Raw genomic sequence first — 19,325 nt, forward strand, 5'->3', positions numbered from 1 at the left:
GTGTTTTCAAGAAAAATATTAAACTATAAAGATAACATAATGATTAAAAATGTAATTATTGAACTTTAAACACAATCTGAATACTCATTTGTTAAATAACGTATATATCCTTAAAAAAAAACTGATGGTGTGCCTTGACAATTTTTGTGCCTTGTCAGTGTGCCACAAGATGAAAAAGGTTGAAAATCACTGCCCTAGACTGTCACAGATGAGATACGCTTTCCTACCAGTTGATGGAGGCTGAGAATACACTGAACTTCCAGAAGGCGTATAAATGGTCTGTGCAGTCCCTTGAAAGTCAATCTATTCTCAATCTCAGATGATGGTAAGTCTGTGCAGTCCCTGTGGGTTCCCTTAAATTATTTTTTAAAAAAGAAGGATTTCTTGATTCAGGGGACGCTGGTGAGACCACAACAAGAGGTGGTATTAATTTCTTTTTGTTGGGTCACAAGCAGATATACAAAATAAAAAGGCACAAGTGCCTGCAATTGAATTTTCCTGGCAGCGTTTGAGTTTTGGTGCCTGGCTGACCTTTTCCTGCTTGTTGGACGGGAGCTGAGTCCCATGGGGGTCTCTGAAGCCCCAGGGCTGACAAATTGGGTGACCTAGTTCCCCCCCCCCCCCCCCCCCTCCTCCTGTTGGTGATCTTTTCAGACTGCCTTGTTTGTTTCCCCGGTCCTTCTTTGCTGCTCTTGAGCACAGGAAGGGTAGGGAGGGAGAGAGGTCTGCCTACTGCTTTTCTCCTTGCCGGTCTGTTAGTTGCTCTGAAGGCGAACGTTACCAATACAAATTTTTAAAAAGCAACAAAAGAAAGAGCAGACTCAGCAGTGTTTTCAGGGGGGAAGAGTGCTTAAATGCTTACCGGGCACTCTATAGCTGTTTCTCATGGGCAGGTGGGGGTGCTCAGTAGGGCTCGCGCTCATGTGTCTGGTGGCCTTGTCATGTGGGCTGCAGCGCGATGGCGGTGACACAATCAAAGTGGTATCCAGTGTGTCAGCGCCGTGCTCTTGATGCCACCGGATATTGCACCTTCTTTTTGGGGGATCAAGCTGTGCCTTCCTAGGTGTCGGTATTGGTGGCGCCGGGGCAGGTGCTGGTGAGTGCTGCAGAGGTTGTAGGGGACTCGGAGTAGTTGTATGTGGCGCTTGCGCTGTTGGCAGAAACCATCTCCATCTTGGATCCCTTTCCGCCTTATGTGCCTCGTCTGGTTCAGAACTCTACAGGGGAGTCAGCTGCGTCTGATGTGGTGCATACTGCTCCGACAGTGGAGTTTCATCCCACTTTTGTCCTCGCAATGTACTAGGCCTTCTCGGTGCAGGGGTCATTGTCCTCTGGATCTCACCGAGGCATATCTCCATATTCCCATTCGTAAGACTCATCAGCGGTTCCTTTACTTCGCTATTTAGGCCAGACATTATCAGTTTGGTGGTGGTGGTGGCAGCGGCCTTGTGGCAGGAGGGAATCCTGGTCCATTCTTACCTCAATGACTGACTTATCTGGACAGTCCTTTTAGGACAGTGTTCAGGACACAGCTCGGGTCATGCAGTTGCTTCAGGAATTGGGCTGGGTGGTCAACCTAGCCAAGAGTTCTCTCCAGACTTCTCAGTTCTTGGAATATTTGTGTGTGCGTTTCGTCAGAGTTTTCCTGACCGAGGAGCGGGTTCAGAAGCTCCAGGAATAAATGTTGTCTCTGCTTCAGTCCAGAAGTCCACCGGTGAAACGGTATCTGCAGGTGTTGGGGTCTATGGCGGCATCCCTGGAGATGGTCCTTGGGCGAGGGCTCATATATGCTCTCTGCATTCGGCGCTCCTCTCGCGGTGGTCCCCTCTGACGCCAAACGATCCCTGAGCACCGGAAGGACCATGGACTGATTGACATGAAAGGGAGACACCAACTTAGGCAGAAAGGAAGGGACCAACCAAAGCTCCACTTTATCCATAAATAATAGAAGGAATGGAGCTTGACACAACATCTATAACTCCAAAATGCAATAGGCTGAAGTCACTGCCACCAGAAACACCATCTTCAACATGAGATCCTTAAGAGTAGCCCTGAACAATGGCTCAAAGGGCACCAAGACCAGCACAGACAGCACAATATTAAGGTCCCAAGGCGAGATGGCCGAGCAAACTGGGGGCTGGAGAAGCTGCACGGGTGTTCTGGCGCTGTCTCAGTGTGTCTCAGGAGTTTCGGTAGACTGATCGGCTGTTTGCGCTCATCAGGGACTTTCGGTGAGGTGCAGCAGCCTCTGAAGCGAGCATTACTCAGTGGATCAAAGAGGCCATAGCGTTGTCTTATCTGCTTCGTGGAAAGGCTGTGCCAGAATTCTTGAAGGCACATTCCACTAGGGTGCAGTCCTCTTCCTGGGTGGAACATTCTTTGGTGGTGCTTCTCAACTTTTGCAGGGCTGCTGCTTGGTCGTCCTTGCACACTTTTGTATTTCACTATCAGTTAGATGTTCAGGCGTGCTGGGATGTGGAGTTTGGGGCTCAGGTGCTGGAGTCTGGATTGTGGAGGTCCCACCCATGAGGTGATTGCTTTGGTACTTCCCATCTGTGATGGTCTAGAGGGATGCTATGGAAGGAGAAATTAGGCCTTACCTGCTAAATTTACTTTTCTTTAGTCCCTCTAGACCATCACAGAGCTCACCCAGAGTTTGGTGAGTCACTTTGTCTGCTGGTTTTTTTTTCAGAGCGGCAAAAGGCAATTGCAGAGTATGTGTACGTGACAAGTGTAGAAAATAACACTCATATTCACCAAAAATAAATAAATAAAAGAATAAAATAAAAGAGAATTTTGTGTTGAATTTATGGTTTTATATGTTGGCAGCAGTGTAGCAGAAAGGTAGAGTGGTTGCCTTGACCCTGGTTAATGCAGCTCCTCTTGGGGTTATGTTTTGTTCTCTTCGGGTTGTTCCTTTCTCTTGCTGGTGGTCTCGTTGGCCTGGTGTTCTGCTTTGCTGTTTGTAGACTGACTTTCAGGGAACTGCACAGCCCACTTATATGTCTACTGGAAGTTCAGTGTATTCTCAGTCTCTATCTGCTGATAAGAGTGCATAACCTAACTGTGACGATCTAGAGGGACTAAAGGAAAGTAAATTAGCAGGTAAGACCTAATTTCTCCTTTTCTTCTCAATTAATTGTAATTTAGAGCAAATCATTTGCTGATGAAAATACCGTGAGATGAGAAATTTCTCTCCCTTTTCTTCCATCTCTTTCCTTAGTAAATAGATTAAAGCCTGATTATAGCATCGGTACACACACACATGCATGCTTAGACTCTCAATCTCTCTCATACACACTTACATTTTCTGTCCTCTGCCCAGGCTTGACCCCTAACTCTTTCCACTTTCCTGCCTTTAGATAAAAATCTGCCCGCCTCTCTCCTTCCCACCTCTTCAACTGCTGCTGCCCTCCTCTTTTATCCACCCCACGCAAGCCAAAGTCTTTGGTCTACATGTGCAGATTTCTATTGCTCCTTCTTCCAGCTGCTGAATTAGCCAGCATGTGAGATTTCCACTGTATGACTGGGAACCAGACAATCTATCCAGAATTCTAGATAGTTAAAGGAACAGCTATCTCTTCCTACTAATCTACTGCAGATCAGATTTCACTGGCAGAGGTCGTACAACAATACTATTATAATGGAACTGACAGGATATATATCCTCTCTACTGTTCCAGCTATCAGTCATATTCAAAGATGTTGCTGCTTATTTCTTGGAAGTGGAGTGGAACATTTTGGGAGAATGGCAGAAGGAGCTTTACAAGATGGTTATCAAGGAGATTCATGGCATCCTCATGTCCCGGGGTAAATATGTTTTCTCTTTATCTATTATACGGGCACATTATAGAGTCAGTGGTCAAAACGTCACAGGTACCAGCTCAAATGGACATGTGAAATTTAGAACCTGCCTTTGATGCCATCTCATATCTAACAAGAGCCAGTGAAATTAGATACTGCTTTTTGCTGTAAGTTAATGGGGTAAATTCATGAAATGATGCTCAAAGTTAGGCACCAAAAATGTGTGCACTAAATGATAATTTTGTAACGGCAACTGTGTGCAAAATTGCCGTAACAGAATAGAGCATAGGTCAGCAAGTGTGCGTCTAACTTTAGATGTGAGTACTTATGCCATGTTAAAGGCTGGTGTAAATGTTTGAGCCTAAAGTTGTCAGTGGTGCACATCTCTATATATAAAAGGCACCACCAACGTTCTAAATGAAGCCTCCAGCCGGAAGTGTGAAGGGGGAGAGCTATTCGGTTTCCCCATGAGTGTCTGCCCCGCCGTCGCTCTCTCTGTAACACAAACAGTGAAGGAAAACACAGCAAAGCAGGAAATCAAATCGCTCTCTCTGTAACAGCGAAGGACTCAGAGGGGGGAGGGGAGAGAGGGCAGAAGCCCTCACTATCTCTGTAACACAAACAGTGAAGGAAAACAGCACAGCACAAAATCGCTCTCTCTGTAACAGTGAAGAACTCAGAGGGGGGAGGGGAGTGAGACGCCCTCACTCTCTCTGTAACACAAACACAGGACAGCAGGAAACTTAACACTGAAGGACTCGACTCGGAGGGGGGAGAGAGAGGGCAGGGACACACACACTCCCACATGCATACTCTGAAGAAAACCTTGCTAGCCCCCGTTTCATTTGCATCAGAAACGGCTTTTTTACTAGTAAGTAATAGTATTCTATAACTTACTCGTGCAACGTCAAGACACACCCCGGATCCACCCATGTGCACACACAAACCCCCAGATTCTATATGGGCACTGATTCCAGATATGCCCCCAACTAAACTGGCTCACAATAATTCAATTAGTACTGATAACTGGGTGCTAACTGGCACTATTTTGAAACGGGGCACACATCTTGTCCTGCGCTATTCGATAACAATGTGCACCCATGTACTATAGCGTGCAACCCGAAAGGGGACGTGGCCATGGGAGGAGCATGGATGGGTCAGGGTCTTTCCTAAAATTTGTGCGCAGTTACAGAATACCAGGGATGTGCTCCAAAATTGGGCACCAGGAATTATACCTGGTTTCAGCAGACGTAATAGCATTATAGAATAACGATTATTTTGAGCGCTGATTGTTGAGCACCATTTACTGAATTTAGCCCTAAGTTTCTAGATTAGCTCCTAGGTGCAGATACATATGTAATTGGCACTAATTTGTAATCAGCTATTAGTAGTATTTAAGGCCTAGTTTCACAATTGTTAGGTGTGTAATTGGCAGTATTCTATAAATTGTGTGTGCAAATTTGCGTTCTAGTCATAGAATTTGGGTTCTCAGGTTTATAGAATCCAGAGGAAATTTGTACCTGTTCCCATCAATCTGTTCCCATATGGCTTATTACGGGGAATATTAGACACTAAAGGGTAAACCAGAGGCTTCATACAAGACCAGCTTGTGTCTGACTCCCTTTTCCACACAAAACAGTTTGACACAGAAGACCAGAGAGAGGATTTACCTCTCAGATTTCTTTCTGAGAACTACAACTTCTCTGTAAGAGTATGACATGCCAGCTGTACTCTACTCAGCTATATTGTACAGCATGTAACCCCTTCAAATAGTAACCAGAAGTTTGGCAGCTACAGTGCCTTCACCTAGGAGAGCCATGACTGTATCAGCTAACCTCCAAGGTTAATCAGGTGGCAGGATGCTGTTGCTTCTACTCTCTAAACTTTGTCAGTCATATATACACACTTATACACACCTTCATGTACACATTCATACACTGCTTCTTCAGACCAAGAAACAGATGGAACCTCTCCAAGGGTTCTACATATACAATTGAAATGTAATTTTCCAACTTCTTATTAACAGGTTATTCAATTGTTAATCCTGATGTTATATTTAAGATTAAAAAGGAAGATGATAAATATTTCACTCAGCACTCAGACCCCACCAAGAGTAAGTAAATGTTTTGGATTTAAAGGGCTCTGCATTTTCAGATCACAGGAGATGAGTCTTTGGTGAATTCTTGTAAATGTGTTTTCTTATCACAGGCCTTCCAGTTGTAACATCTGTATTCTCACTGAATGTTAAACAAGAGAAAGATTTTTTCTTCATGGATCATCCTGAACCAGAGATGTGTGAGAAGACTCACCCTTGTGTAATGAGTAAGTATAAAACTCCTTCTGCACATGTTTAATAAGGTCAGCTGGAACCATTCAGGTATTTAATCCTGGAGGGATGTAAAGTTATCATCCTCTCTCTTCTTCCCATTGTTTCTTTCCCTACTTTGGATGGAGTAGGCTGCCCTGGAAATGGAGGAGGCACCTGGTGGAGGTGGAATCAGACCTGCAAAACCCTTCATCCTAGTGTCATGGGGCTGAGAAATCTATATTGTTGAAAAAGCCATTGGTGGTGAAGAGGTTTCTCTGATATGGAGGGAACATGATTGATGAACAGGATGCAGTTTGAATGGAGATTTTGTATTGCTGGTGGGTTACTGTAAATCACAGAACATAATGCAGTTTACAGTAATGCATTTTAATATTAATGGACTGATTTGTATGATTTTCCATGCAGTGCAACTCATTAATTGTTTTGTTAATTTACATGAAGTCTGCATTAAAGTTAATGAGAAATGACACAGACTTTTAGTGTGTGGCCAAGAGTATGATGAGCTCAAAATACCAGTTAAGAAAGATTATAAAGTGAAATTATTAAAGGGAATGTTATCCTCAGTAATAAGAAATTATCAGCACCCCAGGTACAAGGAGAGGTAGTGAACAATCAAGTCTGAATGGAGCCGTGAGGCAAATTTGGGAAGGGACTAGTCAAGGGAAACCGGATCTACTTCAAAAGAGGTATAAGACTGAGGAATGACTATACAAGGCAAAGAATTAGAAAAAAAATAAATCCTTTCTGTAAATATCTTATTCTGAATTGACTGTGCATTCCCCAACATACAGGATAAAGCAGATACTGTCAGGATGTCTGACTGAACAGCAGGGGGGATTAATTGTAGAACAGAAGAATGGAATTAACACTTATAATACCTTCTGTGTTTATCACTTTGAGTAGATGAGAATGTAAAATGTCCCTATTGAAAGCAACCCAAACTCCCCCAATGTCATTAACTCAGCCTCTCTACCCTCTTCCTATCACCGTCCTCTCTATCTGTCCTAGGTGTTCCTATATTCTGTTGTCATGATGGCCTTTGTCACCTCGTCTGGCAGGTTATTCCAAACCTTGTTGTCTTAACCCCCATCCCCTTCCTATCTCTTACCTCCAGGCTTTGTAATAATGTGAACAGGCATAAAACCTAGAAATGATGTTGTATGAATTATCCAGCCACCATGTGATGGTTGATGTTAGGGTTATAATTAAGAATGACTCTAGCATTCTTGGAAGCTGATACAGTCATATCAGTTCTGTTTAGGCTATACCTAGGACCCCTTTGTGCAGGTTACTCTGGGAAGCCAACTTCAACTAGCTTGTAGGCGTACCAAACGTGTGGAATAAAATCAGTTTAGGGCTCAGAAGCTCAAAAAAACTAGACGAGGAAGGCAACGGGAGCCGGAGAAGCCTGAGCTAACAGCCTCTCCCAGTCATGGCGTCATGTGATCTCCTTTTAAACAGATCTTAGTAAGATACTTCACACGCCTATTCCATTTCTGCTTTTTGGAATCCAAATCCCACTAGTTACTTCTTTGAAACTATTGGGGGTTCTCATTACCCTAAATTTTCAACCATAACTTTCTTCTCTTATTAGAACATAACATAAGAGTAGCCCTACTGGGTCAGACCAATGGTCCATGTAGCCCAGTATCCTGTTTTCAACAATGGCCAAGCCAGGTCACAAGTACCTGGCAGAAACCCAAATCGTAGCAACATTCCATGCTACAAATCCCAGGGCAAACAGTTGCTTCCCTATGTCTGTCTCAGTAGCAGACTATGGACTTTTCCTCCAGGAACTTGTTCAAACCTTTTTTAAACCCAGATACACTAACCGCTCTTACCACATTCTCTGGCAAAGGGTTCCAGAGCTTAACTGTTCATTGAGTGAAAAAATATTTCCTCCTATTTTTTTTTTTTTTTAAGTATTTCCATGTAACTTCCTTGAGTGTCCCCTAACAGCAGTTAGCGTATCTGGGCTTAAAAAAAAGTTTGGACAAATTCCTGGAGGAAAAGTCCTTAGTCTGTTATTGAGATAGACATGGGGGAAGTCCCTGCTTGCGCCGTGATTGTTACATGGAATGATTCTATTATTTGGGTTTCTGCCAGGTACTTGTAACCTGGATTGGCCACTGTTGGAAACAAGATACTGGGCTAGAAGGACCATTAGTCTGACCCAGTATGGCTATTCTTATGTTCTTATGTTAGTTCTCTACTGCACCGATTCCCTGGCGTGCAGGGGTGACAATCGTGATCAACAAATCTATCCCCTTTGAAGAGTACTAGACACGCAGGGATGTGTCTTGGTTCATTGTTCCCTCTATGGGAAGTCCTATCTTTTAGTTTAATTGTATGCTCCAAATGTATATAATAATGTTTTCTTCCTTGCTTTGCTAAAAATCTTACTTGCTTTCCTCCCTTATCCTGCTTCTTGTGGGGGACGATTTCAGCACAGTGGTAGATCCCCATATGGACAGGAAAAATATTGCAAAGTGTGGCCCTCTTGTTCTCATTGGGGAGGTGATCTCTTGTGTCCTGCTTTGGGCCTTCTAGGCATATGGCCTATCCTGCACCCCGGGGACCATGAATATGCTCATTTTCTCTAACACATCTCTCAGAGAGTAGGTTGGATTTTCTCATTTAGGAATTTTCCTTGAGGGATGTTGTTTCGATTGATATTATACCCGTCGGGGTGTCTGACCACACAATGGTCAGGTTGACTCTCCAAAATCATCGGAAAGGGCATAGTCCCTTATGACGAATGCCTCTGAAATTTCTGGGTGATGAGGATTTCTGCAAGTTTCTCTTGAAGATATGGGAGGCTTATAGTTCCAACAATGCTCAGCATATTTCAAAGCCTGGGTTCTTTAGGGAGGTGGGGCTCTTCTAGGAGGCTGGGAAGGCAGTCTTGCGTGGGGAGATGATTTCCTATCAATCCCATAAATATCAACTTTTGAGTCACCAGATCTTATATGTACACTCGCAGCTGGGTCAGGTTCGCTGTGCCCTAATGGTAAGCATTGGTTCTTCAGATTTAATAGAATAGGCAATTGTCTGGCTCACTTGGTGTATACTGAATCGGGCCCTTGTTTTTTTTTCCTGTTACCTGGGACTCGGCTGGAAGGCCTTCGACAGATAATAAATTTATTGCTGAGCTGTTTGCAGATTATTATAGAACACTTTATGCGGCTCAACTGACAGTTCTCCCTTTGGAGCCTGAGTTTTGGATGGGGGGGGGGGGCATGAACTTTCCAGCTGTAACTGAGGCCCATTTGGTGATAATGCTCCCCTTCATCCTGATGAGTTGCAGTATGCTATGAAAACCTCGGCCTCCTGGAGAGCCCCAGGACCCGATGGGCTCTCCTTGGAATTTTACAGATTGCTGGGACATCAGGTGATTCCTACTTTACTCTCGGTCTATTAGGAAGCATTCCAGTTTGGGATATTCCCGTATATTATGCGAGGAGCCATGGTGGTGTCGATCCTGAAGCCAGGCAAGGATACCCAGTTGACTGGCTCTTATAAACCCATTTCTTTGCTAAATGTTGATCTGAAGCTTTATGCAAAGAATTGTCCTGGCACCTTTCCAATGCAGTGGGCAGGGAATAAGTTGAAGTATTTGTGTTTATATATTCCCCACTGTCTGTCCAACCTCTATCAATATAATATACCCCCTTTATTGCAGATCACCAATAACTTATGTGATAAATGGTATTCCTTGCCACTCTCTTTATGGGGTAGTGTTTCATAGTAACATAGTAAATGACGGCAGATAAAGCCCTGTACGGTCCATCCAGTTTGCCCAACAAGATACTTTATATGTATACCCGAGTTTGATTTGTCCTTGCCTTTCTCAGGGCACAGACCGTAGAAGTCTGCCCAGCACTGTTCTTTCTTTCTTTCTTTCTTTATAATTCAATTATACATCTTGTCAAAGAAGCATAAAAAGAAACAATTAAATTTTTAAACAAAACATTCTATACATGAGACAAAGTAGTTGTCTCAGTAAAAGAAATAATAACTTTTACATCGACCTCAAAATTGGAAATACTTAACTAGATCCAAGATATAGTAACAATTAAGGTAATTAAAATTTCAGACTTTTACATATTCTGGGTACATTCTCAGTCTATCATACAGTGCCCATATGGGATCCTAAATTTTAACATTAACATTCTCAGCCTCTTTAGCTATCAAAAAATCCTCGAGTTGTTTTGGTTCCGTAAACTGGCAATTATTCTGTAGGTAAATAAAACGACAAATACAAGGAAATTTGAGGGTAAACGTTGCCCCCAGATTTAAAGTTCTTTGACGTAGTGCTAAAAACGCCTTACGTCTATATTGAGTATCTCTAGCGAGATCCGGAAAAATCCTAACTTTGGAGCCAAAAAACATCGAGTCTAAATGCTTGAAAAACAACTTCAATACCATCTCTCTATCTCAAGAGCAAATGTCACCAGTGCAGTTGTCCTCTGTGTAACCACTTCCAGGGACGATTCAAGAAAAGATGTCAGGTTCATTCCTCCATCCACAACAACTTGGTCACCTCCAGATTTAGATGTTACTGAAGTCTGAAGATAAATTACCCTTGTTATGGGTGGTAGAGATTCCCCAGGCATCCCCAGAACTTCCCGCAAATATTTTTTAACCATATCAATAGCGGAAATAACTGGAGATCTGGGGAAATTGACAAGCCGCAAATTAAGTCTTCTCTGCTGGTTTTCAAGATATTCCATCTTCTTTTTAATGAAATTACTATCCTTAATTGTGGCTTTGTTCAAGTTCTCCAGTTTTTGAATTTTATCCTCAAGCAATTTTGTTTCAGACATCTGTCGGGCATTGATTTGTTCCTGAGTCAATAGGGCTTCTGACAATGTTTTTTTATTTATTTATTTATAATTTTCACAAAAATACAAACATATCCAGTTTACAAAGTAATACAGAGAAATATTTCAAAGAAAAAAAATAAATGCTATATCTAGCATATATTAAACAAAGCAATCTTTTCACTCTTCCTTAGTCCACCAAAGGGTGGGGGGAGGGGACTAAACAAATTTAAGGAGAAATGTAATCCAGAAGAAAAAAAAAGCTTCAAATTGGCATAGTCCTGTTTGTAGACTCTTCTTTAACTGCTGAATCAATTTTCTTATTCAGTTAGATGGAATTTTAGCGTCCAGAAAAGACTTTAATTGAGGTGGCTCAAAAAAAAAACGTATTTAATGCCAGACATTCGAATTATACACTTACAAGGATATACCAAAGTAAAGGTTGCTCCCAATGCTCTCACTTCATCTCTTAATGCAAGAAATTGTTTTCGCCTTTGCTGTGTTGTTTTTGTAACATCGGGATAAACCCAGATTTTTTTGTCCATAGAACAGTGTTGAAGAATATTTAAAGTAAAGTTTCATAATCAAGTTCAAGTCTTGTTCAAAGACCATAGATACTATAAGAGTCCGTCTAGATGTTATTTCTGTCATCAATTCCTCAAGTAATGCAGTTAAGTTTTGCGTATCTACAACAGGGGATTCTGTCTCTCCTGGTTTTTGAACATTAGGTAGATAATAAACCTTATTACAGGGAGGAATCTCCGCAGGAGTTAACTTCATGTTCTCTTGAAAATATTTCTTAAGGAAATCTCGAGGCGTCAAAGCAGGTGACATTGGAAAATTTAACATTCTGAGAGTGAGGCGTCGGTTGTAATTTTCTATCTGCTCTATTTTACGAGCAGTGAAAAGTTTATCTTTAACAAGAGAATCTACCGTTGTTTTAACTTTAGTAATCTCTTCTTTAATAGCGGAAGTTTGGTTTAAAGATTCTCTTTTCATTTCATCATAAGATTCTGACATTAGATTCAACTTACTTGTTAACAAGGAAACTTCTTTCGTGGATTTAGCCACCTCAATAGTCAGTCTCTGAAGTGCCGTCCATAGAGCTGCCATAGTCACCTCCTGGGACATTTCTTGCTCCAGAATATTCTCCACCAGTGCATCAGGGGAAGAACCACCAGAAAGAGACAAGTCAAAAACTACATCGGTATCTGCTTGTGCTCTTGACTCCACTCTGGCTCCAGCAAAGGAGGCAGTTTCAGCAACGGAGGCGAAAGCGTGGTCTCTAGATCCCTGACCGATGTAGCTCCTTCTGCGCCGATCTCAGCAGGTGTCGTCAATCCGGATTCAGATGGTAAGCTTCTCACAATGCGATCGTTTGCTGTATAGGGGACGATGTTAGTGCCACTGGCGGTTGCACTTTTGTCGTCCCCTTTCTTTTAGTATGAGGCATATCAAAGTCCGGGGAAATTCTTCGTGTTCACCAGCAAACAGAGAGCATCTGTGAGCTCAGCTAGGACGCCATCTTGTTCCTCCCCCCCAGTTTTCTGGGTCTTCTGACAATGTTTTTATTTCACCAGCGTTTTTTAACAAGACTGATTGAAGCGAAGTATGCATTGAAAAGGTTAGGTCCCATATAGGCATATTTTCAAAGCACTTTGGGAGGCTAAGTTCCATATGGAACTTTGGGAGGCTAAGTGCTTTGAAAATATGCCTGATAGTGACTCAATAGTTACTACGGCTGGTTTCACCATATTGATATTAGACTCAGGAGAGGGGGCTTTGGAAATCTGTTGTAAGGCGTCTCTCATTACTGAGGAAAAGGTTTTTACAGTTTGTCCTACCAGAACTCCTTCGCCTCCACCGCAATCGGCTGGGCTCCTTTCTCCGGGGGTCCTCTCCTTTTCAGACATAGGGCCCTGTGAATCACTAACCGATTGCGTACTTCCTGGTTGTGGTGGTGCCGCACGGGCGTCAGGGCTCAAAGAAGCCCCGTCTTCACTGATGGCTGAATAGTTGGAAGCTAGGCCGATAGTAGGAGAAGATGTCACCCGGGGACCCAGCGAAACTCCGAAGCTTTCCAACGTCGTCTGCCTCGAGAGGAGGGTACCAGTGGGGGTTACAGGAGCCTCCCTCACTTTTCCCCGCTGCTTCCCCATAGCAAAAAGGGGGAATTCGGACTCCTCACTTGGTTCTGCATGGGTAAGTCTCGGTGCATGTCTGGGGTAGCGTCTCAATTCAGCGCCATCTTGGATCTCAATCCCTCTCCCCCCAGCACTGTTCTTGTACTAAGTTCTGAGGCTAACGTCGAAGCCCCTTAAAATTTATACTCCATCCCACCCTATCTATTCAGTCATGATGAGGGCATAGACCGTAGAGGTCTGCCCAGCTCCCGTTTTGTTTTCCACTTACTGGTGTCACCACCTAATCTCTGCTAAGATTCCGCGGAACCATTCCTGCTAAACAGGATTCCTTTGTGTTTATCCCACGCATGTTTGAATTCCATTACCGTTCCTCCCACGGGAGGGCATTCCACATATCCACCACCCTCTCCATGAAAAAATACTTCCTGACATTAGTCCCGAGTCTTCCCCCCTTCAACCTCAATTCATGTCCTCTAGTTCTACCGCCTTCAAAAAGGCACACCTTTCCTTCCAACCCTTCAGCAATATCTCCCACAAATATATTAAACAGAATAGGCCCCAGCACCGACCCATGAGGAATTCCACTGCTCACCTTTCTTTCCTCCGAGCGGATTTCATTTACCACCACCCTCTACCACCTGTCGGTCAACCAGTTTCTTATCCAGTTCACCACTTTCAATCCTAAGTTCAAACCTTTCAGCTTATTCACGAGTCTTCTGTGGGGGACCATATCAAAGGCTTTGCTGAAGTCCAGGTAGATTACATCTAGCACACGTCCTTCATCCAGTTCTTTGGTCACCGAGTCAAAGATGTCAATAAGATTCGTTTGGCAGGATTTTCCTTTGGTAAAGCCATGTTGCCTCGGGTCCTGTAACCCGTCGATTTCTAGAAAGTTAACTATCCTTTCTTTCAGCAGCGACTCCATTATTTTTCTACCACCGACGTGAGACTTACCGGTCTGTAGTTTCCCACTTCTTCTCTGTCTCCACTTTTGTGAAGAGGGACCACATCCGCTCGTCTCCAATCCCGCGGAACCTCTCCCGTCTGTAAAGATCTATTAAATAAATCTTTCTGAGCTCCCTCAGTTTCGCTCATAAAAATTATATTGTTACCTAAATGGATGTATCTGTCACGCCCCTGCGGGTGTTCCGGAGTAGTGAGCCCTTGGGCTGCTGCCAGAGACCGGCAACAGCAGAAAACCACCCAAACTGCTGGAATGGACTTGGCTTGGCTGGACTGGAACCAAAAGCTGGAACGGACTTGGCTTGTCTGGACTGGAACGAAAAGCTGGAGCGGACTTGGCTTGGCTGGACTGGAACCAAATGCTGGAGTGGACTTAGCTTAGCTGGACTGGAACCAAATGCTGGAGCAGACTTGGCTTGGCTGGACTGGAACCCGGATGTGAGCTAGACAGATCCAAGGAGGGTAAGGCAGAAGCTAGGACTTCCAGGATGATACAAACAAGAAAGAAGCAAGAGCTGAGGACAGACAGAACAAAGACACACACAGGGAGATACAAGGAAGGAAGCTAGGACTGAAGGCAAACAAGGCAGATACAAACAGTAAGGACTTGAAGCTTAAGACACACAGAGCAGCTAGATACAAACAGTAAGAAACAGAAGCTTAAGACACATAGGACAAGAACTAGCAGGGCTAGAACTGCAACAAACACTCCCAGACGAAAGCACATCTGAAGACCTCTGTTGCAAAGGCAAAGCCTGAAAGTTTCCAGGCGCTTAATAAAGGCAATTACAGATGAGGTCACAGGTGAGGCTTGGCAGCAGAAACCTCGGGGCAAGTCTGGAGTGCTGGAACATCAGGACCGGAATAGAACCTGGAAGATGTCTGAGAAACAGGGAAAAACAGTCCACAGCAAACCACAAAGCTCGGTCACCCGGGGGGGCAGGTGAGTGTCGGCATGGAATATAGTCACAGTCGTGACAGTATCCTATGCAAATTTGCCGTTTATTTTAAAGCCCTGTGATTTGCAACATTATAATGGGGTTATTCGGAAATTCTTGTGGGGATCCAAATGATCATGTCTCACCTTGCTTCAACTTCATTTGCTGTGCCAGGATGGCAGTCTAGGATTGCCAGACTTTTAAGCTTATAATGTTGCTTGTCAATTGCGCTACCTAAGGAATTGGGTCTTTGCAACAACAGCTTTTTTGTGATGTGCCTTTTGAGCGAGCTTTGGGGGAACCCTTAGCTGTGGCCTATTTGGCTCAGGCTAGGGCCAACAAACTTCCTAAGTGACTGAATACCCATCCCTTATTTTATTTATTTATTTTTTGTTTAAATCTGTTTATTGACATAAAGGTCAAGAGATATGCATACTTAATACTTCAACAAGAATCCAATGCTGATAATACAAACAACTATTAATCTTTCTTCAGTCATCAATGATTTTCCCTTGATTCCTTCCCCCCCCCTCGACCCACCCCTCCTCCCCTTACCCCTCTTGTTTGTCATTAGAATCTTATTAGTAAACTCAAGTGTATCACAGACATTGATGATATCAGTGCAAAGAACCCATCCACCTATGTACCTGTGAATTATTTTCGTTTACCTTATTCCACCCCCCCCTTACCCACTAACCCCCCCTCCCTTTACCCCCCTTCTACCCACCTCCAACCCTACCATACCCATCCCTTATTTAAACTGGTGCAGTGGGCTTGGGCTTCTTTCTAGAGGAAATTTGGATTACATTTCTATTGTTCCAAATATTTGCTCCTGGAATGATGGACTTGTGATTCCGCAGCTGGGCTGCTTGGGGATTGTTATTTCTCTACCATGTGTTAGACGATGATTCGCCTGAGCTGTTCTCTTTTGAAACTTTACAGACAGCACACCATTTGAACCCCCACTGATTGGTTTGCTTATTTGCAATTTTGTCATGACCTCCAGCCTCTCCTTCGGCACTATGCTCAGGATTTTTCAGAGTCTGATTTTGATGAATGTTGGCCCCTCTCAGCTGTCCATAAAGGCTTCATGGTCTGTTATTATGAAGGCTGTCAGAGACATACAGTTTAAACTGTACTGCAGAAAATAGTTGCTCACTGGACTACTGATTTTGGAGCTTATTCAAATGAAAAATTGTTATGTAGTGTCAAGGTGGGTCTACTGCAGCTCGCGGAGAGTGACCAGTTGCAAGAACTGTATTATAAATTTTTGCTACAGATGTACATTCACCCCTCTAGAGCTGACAGGATGGGTCTCCCTAAAGATGGGATAGGTAGCAGAGCTAAAAAGAAATTTCTCTGCTTGTGGACTCTGTATTTGAATGTTCTTCCCTCCTGAGTGCGCTCAGCACTTTGAATTCTTTGGATATCTGACAGTATTTAGGCACTGTTTATTTTTGTTGTTTCTATTTTTTTTTCTTAATCCATCGTAGATCCGGGGGGAGGGGGTGAGGGGGAGTATTTCTATAACACACTAACCCCCAGGCTACTCCTCCACAGCACTTAGTGTTATTTCTAGAAAACAGTATTTTTGGAAAGAGTAAACAAGCTAGAAAACAGAGAGTAGGATTAAATGGTCAGTATTCTCAATGGAGAAGGGTAGTTAGTGGGGTTCCCTAGGGGTCTGTGCTGGGGCGCTGCTTTTTAACATATTTATAAATGACCTAGAGATGGGAGTAACTAGTGAGGTAATTAAATTTGCTGATGACACAAAGTTATTCAAAGTCCTTAAATCACGGGAGGATTGTGAAAAATTACGAGACTGGGAGACTGGGCGTCTAAATGGCAGATGACGTTTAATATGAGCAAGTGCAAAGTGATGCATGTGGGAAACAGGAACCTGAATTATAGCTACGTCATGCATGGTTCCACATTAGGAGTCACGGACCAAGAAAGTGATCTAGGTGTCGTCGTTGATGATACGTTGAAACCTTCTGCTCAGTGTGCTGCTGCGGCCCAGAAAGCAAATAGAATGTTGGGTATTATTAGGAAAGGAATGGAAAACAGAAATGAGGATGTTATAATGCCTTTGTATCGCTCCATGGTGCGACTGCCTCTCGAATATTATGTTCAGTTCTGGTCGCCGTAATCTCAAAAAAGGTATAGTGGAATTAGAAAAGGTGCAGAGAAGGGCAACAAAAATGATAAAGGAGATGGGACAAATTTCCTATGAGGAAAGGCTAAAGCAGCTAGGGCTCTTCAGCTTGGAGAAAAGGCGGCTGAGTGGAGATATGATAGAGGTCTATAAAATAATGAGTGGAGTTGAACGGGTAGATGTGAAGCATCTGTTTACGCTTTCCAAAAATACTAGGACTAGGGGGCATGCGATGAAGCTACAATGTAGTAAATTTAAAACGAATCGTAGAAACATTTTCTTCACTCAACGTGTAATTAAACTCTGGAATTCGTTGCCAGGGAATGTGGTAAAGGCGATTAGCTTAGCGGAGTTTAAAAAAGGCTTGGACAGCTTCCTAAAGGAAAAGTCCATAGACCATTATTAAATGGACTTGGAGAAAATCCACTATTTCTGGGATAAGCTGGTCTTTCCCTTTATGGCAATACTTATGTAGTTTGATGTCTGCTTGTTGTGTTACATTAACACTGTTATTGTTGCTGGGGGGGGGGGAGGGTTGTCAGTAATCATCTCTTTGTTTATCTGGTGTTTGCTTGTGGTTACAATCTTTAATAACGAAGACAACAAAGTCACAAGCAACAGCGTGTAATGGTGTAAAACACTTTTAATAAAAAGGCATTTCGACTTTTTTTCACTTGTATGTTATTTTGTAGAGTCGACATTACGGAAGGAAATAGAGGGTAGAGGTAAATGGAGCTTGCTCTGAAGATAAGGATGTTATCAGTGGATACCTCAGGGATCGGTCCTAGGACCATCTCTTTTTAACATCTTTGTGAATGGTATTGAGGAAGGGCTGTCTGGTAAGGTTTGTTTCTTTGCAGATGTGTTATGATTCTGCCGGTTTGGCTGAGGGGGAGGGGGGACGTCTCTTCTGATTGGCTGCCAGGGGTTGTGCTGACGTCAGGGGATAGTACTTTAGCCTGCAGCTGAAGAGTTTCTCTGCTTTTGCTTTACTTATCTGGTGGTAACAGGAAAGCCTGATAGGTTTCTCTCAGAACGTGCTCTAGGTTCTGACAGGGATCTGTGTTGATTTAGAGTATTCTTTTCCTTCCCTCTGGGTTAGCTGCTGCTGTGTGTGTGTGTGTGTGTGCGCCTAGCTCTGTAATCAGGGTCAGCTGCTCGTTTGTTTAGTGGGGGCTGGGCATTGCTCAGCCTCCAGGGCTCTGGGCTGAGTGAGAGCGTTCTCCTTTGTTTGTTTGTTTGTTTTAAGGATTTCTCTTCCCAGTGTCCTGGCCTGCTGGCTCAGTGAGTTTAACCCTTTGTGTACTGTGTGTATTGTATTCCTGCCTCTGCCAGTGTGTTTGTTTGGATGGGCCCCACTCCCTCTCGGGAGGGGAAGCGTTCTCTCTGATTGTTTGTTGATTTATGGCACTCTCTCTCTGCTGGCTCTACAAGCTTAACCCTTTATGTTCTGTGTGCCTCTGTCTACAGTGGGTTTGAGGCAAAGGCTTTCTGCCTTCCTTTGTGTTTGGTTCCTCTGGCTTCTGCCTGGGGCTCCTACCCTGGTGTGGAGGGGGTTGCTGTGTTAGTTCCCCTGTCCTGCGCTAGTCCCCTGCGTGGGCGTGGCCCGCTCTGGTCCTTTGTTTCCCCCTCTGCCCTATTGCTGGTGTTCAGCGCGTGTCTGGCATCTTGGGGCCCTCTGGGTTCTTTCACCCCTCCCTGTGTGTGATTGGGTTCCAGTTCAGCCGTGAGGCTCGCACGAGTGGCTCTGTCTGCGTGGGTTCCGGTTCGGCCGCGAGGCCCGCCTGTATGCCTATTTCCCTTCTTCCTGAGGGACTGGGGGGAGGGGTAGCTTAGGGGGTATTGTGTAGCTGGGGTGTGCGGTGGTGGGTCGGTCTCCCCTTGGCCTGGGTCGGCGCCCTGCTGGCCTCGGCCAGGGCCCAAGGGCTCACGACCAACCCAACGGATTACAGAACGCAAAAGCCATGAGCTCGACCGATCCATCCCCCATGCAGCTGCTCCAGCAATTGCATGCTCAGCTACAACAGGTATCGGGAGTCGTGAACGCACTGTCTCAACGGGTAGACTCGCTGACTGTCACGGGGGCTGCGGAGGTCCCGCCAGCAGCTACTCCGCCTAGTTACCACGCATGTGGCCGAGGGATTCGGGTAGCTACGCCCCCGAGGTACGA

General features: G+C 44.1%; 1 protein-coding gene across 1 annotated transcript in view; it reads left to right on the forward strand.

Annotated features, from left to right (window-relative positions):
* LOC115460184 overlaps positions 1-19,325 on the forward strand; it is a 56,292-nt gene that overhangs the window by 16,202 nt on the left and 20,765 nt on the right. The window contains exons 2-4 of the mRNA XM_030190017.1: positions 3,683-3,809; positions 5,830-5,916; positions 6,012-6,125. Of these exons, the coding sequence (XP_030045877.1) occupies positions 3,770-3,809; positions 5,830-5,916; positions 6,012-6,125 (241 nt within the window). The 5' untranslated portion in view covers positions 3,683-3,769. The remainder of the gene's footprint in view (positions 1-3,682; positions 3,810-5,829; positions 5,917-6,011; positions 6,126-19,325) is intronic.

The sequence above is a fragment of the Microcaecilia unicolor genome, chromosome 1, assembly GCF_901765095.1.
Source record: "Microcaecilia unicolor chromosome 1, aMicUni1.1, whole genome shotgun sequence".
Lineage (NCBI taxonomy): Eukaryota > Metazoa > Chordata > Amphibia > Gymnophiona > Siphonopidae > Microcaecilia > Microcaecilia unicolor.